Consider the following 11,275-nt stretch of genomic DNA (forward strand, 5'->3'; position numbering starts at 1 on the left):
CTTTAAAGTTTACTATTTCTATGATATTTTCTTGGTATGATGCAAGAGAGAAAATGACAATAAGCAGATGTTGAACATGTTCATGGGAGGTGATCTTGTTCATGACCTGATGTTAAAAATGCATATTATCCATTTTTGCATAAAGGTTGAGGAAAAAAAAAAACCTTTCTAATGCCTCGGTTTCATTTTAACCGAGGCAAAAACATAAATCTTTATACCTCGGTTCAGAACCAAGACCAAAAGTAATAGGCTTTTTACCTCGTCTTTATATACCTCGGTTGCAGAACCGGTGCGTATAGGCCAAAACAACCAAGGTCGTTTCCTTTTACTGCACTAGTACATATCACTCAAGGGTTTATTACTTTATTTTATATTATATGTAATGAATATAATTGTACACAAATTTAGGTGTTCTTTACTTTTACTTATATATCTAATGTAGTATGTGTATTGTATGACTAGGGTTTATTACTTTATTTTATATTATATGTAATGAATATAATTGTACACAAATTTAGGTGTTCTTTACTTTTACTTATATATCTAATGTAGTATGTGTATTGTATGACTAGGGTTTATTACTTTATTTTATATTATATGTAATGAATATAATTGTACACAAATTTAGGTGTTCTTTACTTTTACTTATATATCTAATGTAGTATGTGTATTGTATGACTGCTCAGTCAGTCATAGACCAAGCAGTCAACAGAGCCTTCAATCTAACAACGAAACGATCGTTCGAATCGCAAACAAGATCAACAAATAACAATAACCATAAAGTTAGGTCTTAGTTATGTCCATAATTGGACCAACACTAATCCAAAGTTTATTCCAAAAGTCTATAAATACAGATATTTAGGTAGTTGGTTTCTTTCACTACACATTTGTTGTTAAGGTATTCAGATAAATACTAATTTTAGCATCGGTTTGCCTTTTTACAGGTAACACTCAATCAAATTGAATGGTGGAAAAGAGAATTGAAGACTAAATTGTGACCTAAGCTTGGTTTATTTGTATAAGAAGACTTAATCTCGACCTCATAAACCCATCTAACTAATACATATTTTAATTGTCATTAATATTATAATTAGCATCATAATGTTTGTGTTTGGTATGTTATGTATCACTTAAAGGAGAATGCCAATATACGCTAATTGTGGTTTAATTGTTATGAGTAAATTATGTTTTATTACTCAATGTTTATGTGAAATTTCATTATGAAGTATCGATTCTAATCTAATGAATTTTTGTGTATCATTTGTGTCAATGCTTAATGGGCATAATTTATCTTATTGGAATGAACAAATCATGTTATTACTGACCCTAGCGGCTATGAACAAAAAGCCTTTGGATAGATCAAACAAACTTAATTGTTCATGATGATGGCTATCTCAAATAATATTGAGACGACTCTTCCGAACATTGAAAGTGTAAAAGAGTTTATGGGGTTTGTGGGAGAGTGCTCCTACACAATTGATAAGTCTCTTATTGGGACATTAACAAGTACATTAGGCACTGAATGGGTCACATGAACATATTATTGAAATGTTAAACATTATAATAAGACTCAAGGCATTGGGAATAACTATGAATGAAAACTTTCTTGTACAACTCATTTTGATCATTACCATTTAGGTATAAGCTATTTCAAATGACCTATACTGAAATGCATGATAAATGAAATGTGGAAGAATTGCACATGTTGTTCAAGAAGAAATAAGGCTTAAAAATCAAAGAAATAACCAATTCAATTGTGTAATCCATGGAGAAAATAAAGGACCCGAGAAGAAATTGGTGAAGAAACATGATAAAGGCAAAGAGATGTTAAAGGTTAATCAAACATAAATGAAAATTCAAAAGAAAAGATTAAAAGAACAATAATTGTTTGTTATGTGGGAAATGTGGACATTTTTAAAAGAATTGCACAAAACATAAGATTTTTGCTTGAAAAAAGGAAGGGTAAGTTAATTCTTTTGTATATTTTGAATCAAACTTACCTACAAGTCTCACATAATACATGGTGGATTTTATTATAGATGTATGAATCATGTTTCTAATATAGTACAAGGATTCCTTACCATCCAAACCATAACACTAATTGAAAAATTTGTCTTCATAGGAAATAATTTATTGTTTAATCACTCAGACTAGACATCATTTAGATTTATTGGAAGCCCTTTATATACCTAGTTTATATAGGAATTTGGTTTCATAATCTAAAATTGATGTTACTATATACTCTTTTAATTTGGTTAATGGATGTTTCAACTTCTTTAAGCACAATCATCTCCTTGGTACTGGAATTTTTTTATGAATTTGAATATTTTATATTTTGATATGTTAAGTAATTCTTCTTTAACCATGCTTTTATGGATGCATGCTTTGAAAAATAGCCATAGATGTATGCTTTGAAGAATAACCATGTATTTGTTAAACAAGATTTCTACTAAAGTGATTCTTAACATATACCTCTTTGGTTGTGAATTGATAAGACAACCAATATAAGACACCCGAACGTTAGGGGTGTCAAACAGAAATTAGGATTTAAAATCTGCAAGAACATAAAGTAGATGTAAGAATAATCAATAGATCTTTCATTGATTATCCAAAAAGAAAATAATAAAAGGGGTATAAGTTTTGTTGTCTTAATCATAGTAGGAGAATTGTTGAAACTAAAAATGCAAGTTCATTGAAAATAATGAAATCGATGGGAGTTTGATTCCACGAAAAGTAGAAATTAAAGAAGTTAATTTTTTTTTAACTTGTATCTTTAGCCATAGTGAGTGTTCACGTAATTATTGTGACAAATGACAATGAAAAAGAACAACACAATTATATATATGTAATACAGTAGAGGGTATAACAATGATTACAGTAGATAATAGGTTATTTTAGTAACATTCATCTCATAAAACAGAGAATTTATTAAATTTATAATCATTGAAGGGACAATGATGAAAGATAGATAAGTTTACATTAACAGAGAGAGATACCTCGAGAGATAAGAGAATTGGTGAGTTAGTGTAGAAATAGAAAGAGAAAGATTAAGAGAAAGAGATGAAAGTATACAGAGCTTCTTCCATTGCAGAGAAAAGGATTATAATTTCTTGATAGCTCGAGAGAGAGAGATGAAAGTAATATGCATTGCTTGAATGACTCCAACACGCAACAGAACAGAATAAAACCACACTTTCTCAACACTCTATATAACAACCATATATATATATACCTTTTTCTTAACATTTCCTTCTTTTCTTTTTCACCAATTCAAACATATATATGTTCTTTACTTATTACCTATCCATTTACAAACATATCTTTTATTACTCACCTTTATTCATTAGGTATCCCGGACAAAATATTTCTCAATCTTTTTATAAAATTTAACGTCCAAAAAAACAAAGGATTGCTTGTATCTTTGTTGGCTCAACAAAGAAAAGAATAGAAGATAAGTTTGTGGTTGTTGTTGCATATAACTCGTATTTTAAATTATAACTTGTATCTTAAACAAATCTTAACTTTTACAATCACAACCATTTAATTTAAAAGATTTATTTTATTATCATAAAAGATAAAATGTTTATCAATTTGATTCATATTTGGATTCTTTTCTTACATTTTGACTCATTAATATGCTTATTTTTACGACATTATAGACGGATCTTTAACTTCCTACATAAAAGAGTAAATGATATATATTTTGAGAATAAAAACACTCATTACGAATGAACAATAGATCTGTCATAAGTAAAACAAGAAAATAGTAATTTTGAATTTTAATTTGATAAAGAAAAATTAGGAGCTCCATATAGTTGATGTAAATCGGTTTGCTCTAATATATAGTCTTCAATTATGTTTTTCTCACTAAAGTTTCGAAAAAGTCTTCAAATGGAAAGATGGCTTTCATATTCTCTTTGCCATATTCATCATCAGTGTCTATAATGTACTCAAGTCCATGACAATGCTTAATACTCAAAATTTCCAACATCATCAATGATGAAGCAATGGACCGTTTAAAAAGGTAACTTGCCTTATCAAAGCCTTTCAGTCGGCGGAACAAAATCCGAGTTCGATATCTGCAATTTATACACCAAAATACTTCTTAAACCAAACTAAATATTATATTAACTCTGATTATTATTAATGTATTCCATTTCTATCGTATTGTTCGTATAGATAAAAGTTTAAGCAATGTCTATAATTATTTAAATTCACTTGTTTCTTCGCAAAAATAATTGCTTTCTGTTTAGCCTATTAAACAAAATATCTTTTCAAAGTTAATCTATTCCAAATAATTTATCCCAATACTTACATATTAAAAATTTATGTAGCAGCTATTGATATGAACTCAGGTCACTAGTAATTGGCAGGGCATGTAAGAGCATTTATTAGTTTTAGCACAACATCATCTTGAAATTCAGATATTTAGATTAATTTTTGTAAATTCACAAAGAGAGAAACAATGTAAATGATGGTTTTTCATACCTTGATTGAAATAGAATCCCTTTTTGTAGCTTCTGAAGCATCTGTTGAACAATTTATGTTGAAAAACCCAACATATCTCCCAATATCCAATGATAGTTTTCTTAAAGATGGACATATCACATCATAACTATCAACAATGGTTCTGTTCCGAATACGATAAAGTTCAAGTACTTGTAAAGCAGGAAGCTCAATTTGAGTATTATTTCGACTAGAGAAGTCTTTGAAATCAACATCCTCCAATAAGTCACATTCACTGATATGTAGCTTTTTCAAACTTTGGAAGATTGAAATATCACTCTGACTGTCATGCTCATCCTCAACAATGCTTTCGTGAGTTACTATATCCTTCAAACTTTTGCAGTCTTCTATGAACAGTTCTTCCAAAGAAGTCAAGGTCTTAGCTATAGATGCTGTAAAAATTGAGCCTAACTTTCCACAACGTTTTATCTCAAGGCTTGCAAGACTGGATAGAGTTCCTGAAAGGAAATTATAAATTAAAAAAATATTGGTTTCTAGGAACTAAAACCACAGTCTAGAACGTCAAATTATCAGTTAATAATGATGAAAATAATGGTAAAAGTCAGTTTCCTTTAAGTAATTTCAAAATTTAACAAATTGTTGATTGATGACTATTGGAAATTAACAAATTAAAATAATGCTTTTCTTCAATAAAATAACCTATACAAAAAAGTTCACATGCAAGTAAAATTGTCTTTAATTTTAAACGAGACCAATTTTTCTTGTAGTGTATTAACAATTTTAAGTAAAAGTAGATTAGTATTGTCTCGAGTTTCAATCTTAGTAATGGAAAATAACATGGTGACGAAACAACATATAATTATTATGCTTAAATTTTTCATATATAGTAACAGTTTTAAAATGTTTATGTAACTTGTAAATTAGTTCTAACCTACACGCTTAAACATATTTCGAAATGAAACAAGAAATATGCTTCACAACTGTTGTTGCAATTGAAGTGTTATATAAATATTGATGCTTACCTTCCTCAACGATTTCATCAACTTCTTTTCTATCCCCAATTATTTGATTTAACATCTCACATCTTTCTATCTTGAGCACTTGCAATTGACCTAACCCTCCAACAATTTTGGCCGAGAATATATGTTTTAATTCTGGACAGCTATATACCTCTACTTCCTGAAGATTTTGGAAGATTTGTACAGGATGCCCACTGCTGAATTCATCATGACCTTTCTCCGTTTTTTCATCATCTGCTAATATATGCTTCAGTTCATTACATCCTGATATTTTTAATATTTTCAATTTTACCAAATTTCGAGCAACCACATATATGAAGAGAGATGTCAACCGTGGACAATCACTTATATCCAACTTCTCTAACTTCTCAAAAGGTCCATTGGCAGGAATAAAACAATTCCATATAGCTTTTAGACTTTTCATGTTTTCGATTATCAACGTATGCAACTTGGAGAAGAGAGTTACCACCTCACTCGAACGACTACTAGTGTCAATCAAACATTCTAACTCTTCACAATCATGTATCTCCAACTTCTTCAACTCATTCAAATCTCCTCCTTCAATTTGAAATATATCAGGGATGATATTTGTTGCACCTCCCTGAATATTTGCCACAAATAGATTCTTTGCTTTTTTTGCCAAACCCTTTATTACCTCATTTGATATGTCAAAATGGTTAAGTAATAAAGTTCTGCCATCAATGTAAATATCTCTATCATTATAATGATAAAAGTTACGAGACCCTAATACAATTCCATACCTTTGTAGTGTTTCCGGAACGCTAAACGTCTTAAAGAATTCAATATTGTCTTCACTGGCATACCATTCAATAATGTACAACTCTTCCAAATGCGGGATTCTCTTCATCACTTCAAAATTCCTCGCTTTAATGGCACATTCATTCAACTCTAACAATTTTAGTGTAATTGCAACACCGATTTGTATTTCAGGAAATGAAGGCAGTAAACAATTATCTAACGAGAGACTTTGAAGATTCTTCATACCGCTTAAAAATGAGAAGTCGCTCAATTCACAACCAGAAATTAATAGATCTCGAAGATTTGTTAATGTTTTGAAAGATGATGTTGACAATGGAGTTTTTTCATCCCCATAGTTGACTAGACTCAAAACTTTGAGCATTCCCATTCTCTCAAAAATTCCATCAAATTCTTTCATCTCTGTCCGTAAGCATAAAAACTCAAGATTGGAGCAATCCAAATCATTTGGAAATTTCACACACCATAGGTATCTTACTGAATTTTGTTCCACTATAACATCTTTTTCCTCTTCACACTTGATTATCTTATTCTCATTTTGTGCTATTATGTGGGCCACATCACGAACTACGTCATGCATTTTGACATATTCATCATCTGCATCCAACAACAAACAACATCTAATAAGCTTAATTTTAGCTGCAATCACTTCACTCCTTGCCTCATCATATGAGTGAGCTTCTCCAACTGCACCTAATCCTATTTCAATCTTGTTAAATCTTCAATTGGAATTTCATAATCTTCAGGAAACACAGAGCACAACAGGAAAAGTGATTTAGCTTCTTTAGTATCCAAATTGTCATAGCTCAGTTGTAGACACTTGTAGGGATTAATAAAACCTCTTTGAATATTCATTGGCTTAGAATGTCTCAATTTATTCAATGCAACCCTCCATTCCGTCTCAGCTTTTCCCTTCAAACTACAAGCAACAGCTGAAATGGCAACCGACAATCCTTTACATTCATTGGAAATTAATCTTCCCATATCCTTTAAGGTATCAAAGGTGGCTTCTGTTATAAGTGCTTTATTTTGGAAAAGAGTCCATGCTTCTTCATCCGTTAAAATTGGCAAGTAAATCTTTCTTTGACAATCCATTAAGATACAAACTTCTTCTGATCTACTTGTAATGAGAATCTTGCAGCCTTTATGGTGGTCAGAAGAAGGAATCCCAATACGACCAAAGTCAAGCTTTTCCCACACATCATCTAGAATTATAAAAATATTTTTCTCTTCAATTAATCTTGAGCACAATCTTTGGGCTCTCTGCATTTCTTCGGTTTCTGGAAATTCAAATTGCAGTGAACTTGCTATCTTTTCTTGAATCCTCCGAACTTCCACCGTACTAGAAACAGGTACAAAAAGAACTTTTTCAAAAAGATGCTCTGCTTCTACTATTTTCCTAACCTCCATTGCTAATGTGGTTTTACCATAACCTCCCATCCCATACAACCCAATCTTGGAAACATCATTATTTTTCAATGCATCCAGTAGTTGCTCGGAAGCAGATTGTCTACTCTCAAAAGTCATGCATTTTTCTGAAAGCATATCAAGAGTGTTTGAAGAAAGCGTAGCGATGCGGTCAAATGGCACATATTTTCTACCCTCTTTAATGAACTTTTCGAGGTCCATAGTTTTATTTGCTAACTTTTTTCCAACATGGTATCGCCCAATCCAATTTGGGCAGTGCCCAAAGCAACAATATTTGTGTGTTTTAGCCTCTTCCAGCAACTGATTCACATTGTGTACGTCATTGATAGCATCTTCCAACCACTTGTCCACAATTTCACTCGGCTTTTTGGCTTGTTTCTTGTTATGCATAACAAATTTTTGGACACTATCTTTCGTTATAATCAAATTGCTCTCTTCTTCTTGAAGCCTTTTGACGAAATTTTTAAAGCAACAAGGATAACGTAATTGATTTAATGCTCCACACACTAAATCTCTTAAAACAGAAGATGCAAAACCCAAGCGACACTCCATCAATTTATTCCAACTTATACAACTTTCTTAAACCTCAACAAGAAAAGATAAACGCACTTGTAAGTTTTGCCATTATATTTAGATGTATTACATAACAAAATGATTTTAAAATAATTTATTTCATCTTTCAGTACATAAAAAATTATTAAGTGTAGTAATTAAAGTTAATGTTTTTTATCCTAAATAGTCAATTATGGGATACACCATAAAAAAAATGTAATAACTTTAATCATTGCTTTTAAAAATTTTAGGTTTAATAAGAGAGTTTTTAAATATATTTTTCGTCACTTTGATAATTTTGTCGAACATTTTTTTAAAATAATGTTTTGTAAATGTTTTACCCTCCCACCAACAAAAAATAAATCATGTTCAAACATAGAAGTATGTAGATGAGAAGATTTGTTAAATAGAAAAAAGAAAAAAAAAAGTGTGCCAGTACAAAATATATTTAACCAAAGCTTAAACTAAAACATGCATTGTATACAAAATTAGCATTATACTTCTTTTTTATAAGTTTAACTTTTCTACATACTTATTTAAATTTATATCAATATTTTTAGATTACATCAATTTTACATAAAATGTACAAATAGAAAAAGAAAAAAACAAGTAATTCCTTAAAATGTTAATTGTGATAGAGGATCTGGGAATTAAATTATTATATGCATGATCTGATTCGTGACTTGATGAGTAACAAGAGTTCTACACTTAGATACCGAAAATCACTCTATAAACAATTCGTTATACAAAACTTGAAAATTCATTGTCTTTATCCTAATGTGCGAGACCCTCTTCTCTCTGTTCAAACTTTTCTGGAACGAAGTTTGACAACCATCACATAAAATCTTTTTTTCATTTGATACAAATGCATGTTAATTAACTACTTTAGATATGATTTTCGTTTGTTTTGATCGATTATTTTCATGTTCTTGTCTTTCACAGGTGCATTCTGTTTTCTCTCTTACTAGCTACAACATTTTATTTTGATGAACCCATCTTTTGAAGGTCAGTTTTCATTTTCGTTTTCGTTTTGAAGAACTTATTTGTTGAACTTGTTTATTGTTTTCTTTAACTTGATTGTTGTTATTGTTTGGTTGAACTTGTTTGTTGTTGTTGTTTGATTGAATTTATTTGTTGTTTCATTGAACTTGTGTGTTGTTTGTTATTGTTGTTTGTTGTTGATATACTATATTACACGTTCATTGTTCATGGTTTACAAAATACCAAAAACTAACTTTTTTTTCTGTTTTTCAAGTATTGTAGAGTTGTAAAAAAGGATTAAAATTAATGAAAAATAAATAAAACAATTGATTAACGTCGTATATTACAAAATTTGACATTAAATTTAATATCAAATTTTCTAAATTCGACACCAATTTAATGTCTCTTGACGTGACATCGTTCTTGAATTCGACGTGAAAAACAAAAAATACTCGACGTTGTACGTTGTTTTTCTACTAGTGATTACATAATATTAATTAGTTGAGTGGAAGTGGTCTTTCTTGGGAGATTAGATGGTTCCACCGTATTAAGTCCTATAAATTAAAGATTAATCAGGGAGTTCATCAAGCTCCTTTAGGACTTTTAAATACATAATTTTTCTGTTTCAATTTTTAGTTGGTACCAAAATAGGTTGTTAGTCTTTGTAATTTTCGGAGCATTTTTTTTAGTCTTCCTTCGTCATCACTCATCGTCGTAGTTTTCATTGGTGACCACCAGATCGGGATCACTTCTTCAAGCGACAACCACCTGTGTTAGAATCAGAGTGAGAAACATTTCCAAGCAACGTCACGTGCATCAATTATAGAGTGCCTCGAGGCGCGTGAATCCCACATACCATCGTCGGTCATTTGATATTCTCTAGACAACAGCCATCTGACTCACTAGAGCAATCCCAATACGTTCCTTCCACGTGTCTTATTTAGAGGTCATTTGGTGGACTATTAGTCACAAAGAGATTTGCTCTTCCTTATGGATTGAAGGTTTTTTCTTTCGAACATAGTTTTTGCCTTTAAAGACTACTGTTTTGTTTTCTGAATTTGTTTTTAAAATGTCTACCGGACCCATCAGTTTTGGAAATCCTACCATTGCCATTGAAAAACTAAATGGAAAAAATTACTTCCTATGCTCAGCATTCAATGAAATATGGTTCCTTAGCCAAGGTCATCATGACCACCTTGACCAAGATGGAAAAAATGTGCCTCATGATAAGATATAATAATGGAATAAAGTTGATTTTCAATTGTGTCGTGTTGTAGCAATCTCTGGAACCGAAGCTTTTGGTTTCTCTTAGAGCTTTTAAAATTTTTCATTTTTTTCATAAGAAAGCTCAAAATATTTATGCAAATGATATCCAATATCTTTGACTTTGTAAATAGACTTGGATCCCTCAATCATACTGACCATGATATGGTATCCTTCATGACTGAATCTTAGTCCGCAATTGAAGAACTAAAGATGTTTTTGAAAGTAGAGTCTTTGGATGAAATAAAAACGAAACTTGACAAATACTATATGGTGATGATCCTTCGTGCTCTACATCCAAACTTTGATCATCTTAAAGATCAACTATTAACCATTCATGAGGTCCCTTCTATGGAAAGCTTGACCACAAGTCTCCTTAGAGTTCCTACACCTCAAAGCAAGGAAGTTCATGAACCTGTGGAACTGTAAAAAGATTGGTCCTAAGAAAATTGTTTCTCCTAGCATGGTTTTCCTACCAAGGCCACCCATGTCTCTAAGGCAGAAATTATCGACTCCAAATTCACTAATGAAGAATAACAAGAGTATCTAAGGTTAAAATCTAATAGGTTGGCACAAACATCCAAAACTCCAAATACATCAACAACTTGCATTTCCCAATCCATGAAAGGTCAAAATTCATGGGTACTGACGTAGGTGCTTTTGATCACATGTTCGGTAATACCTCTTTGTTCTCATCTTTTTCTTTTTTAAAAAAACATTGTTCCTTAACTATGGCAAATGACTATAACATTTCCTCAAAGGGAGTCGATCAAGTTTCTCTTTCTCTT

The 11,275-nt window shown here is 31.0% G+C and overlaps 1 protein-coding gene across 1 annotated transcript; it reads right to left on the reverse strand.

Annotated features, from left to right (window-relative positions):
* Window positions 1-4,037: 4,037 nt before the first annotated feature.
* On the reverse strand, window positions 4,038-8,081 carry LOC106753576 (probable disease resistance protein At4g27220). Its single transcript, XM_014635397.1, has 4 exons — window positions 7,024-8,081; window positions 5,490-6,982; window positions 4,489-4,964; window positions 4,038-4,079 (listed from the first exon to the last, which is right to left on the reverse strand). Exons 1-4 carry the CDS (start codon window positions 8,079-8,081, stop codon window positions 4,038-4,040), a joined length of 3,069 nt encoding a protein of 1,022 aa, XP_014490883.1.
* Between the last annotated feature and the right edge of the window lie 3,194 nt (window positions 8,082-11,275).

Source organism: Vigna radiata, unplaced genomic scaffold (assembly GCF_000741045.1).
Source record: "Vigna radiata var. radiata cultivar VC1973A unplaced genomic scaffold, Vradiata_ver6 scaffold_134, whole genome shotgun sequence".
In the NCBI taxonomy this organism is placed as follows: domain Eukaryota; kingdom Viridiplantae; phylum Streptophyta; class Magnoliopsida; order Fabales; family Fabaceae; genus Vigna; species Vigna radiata.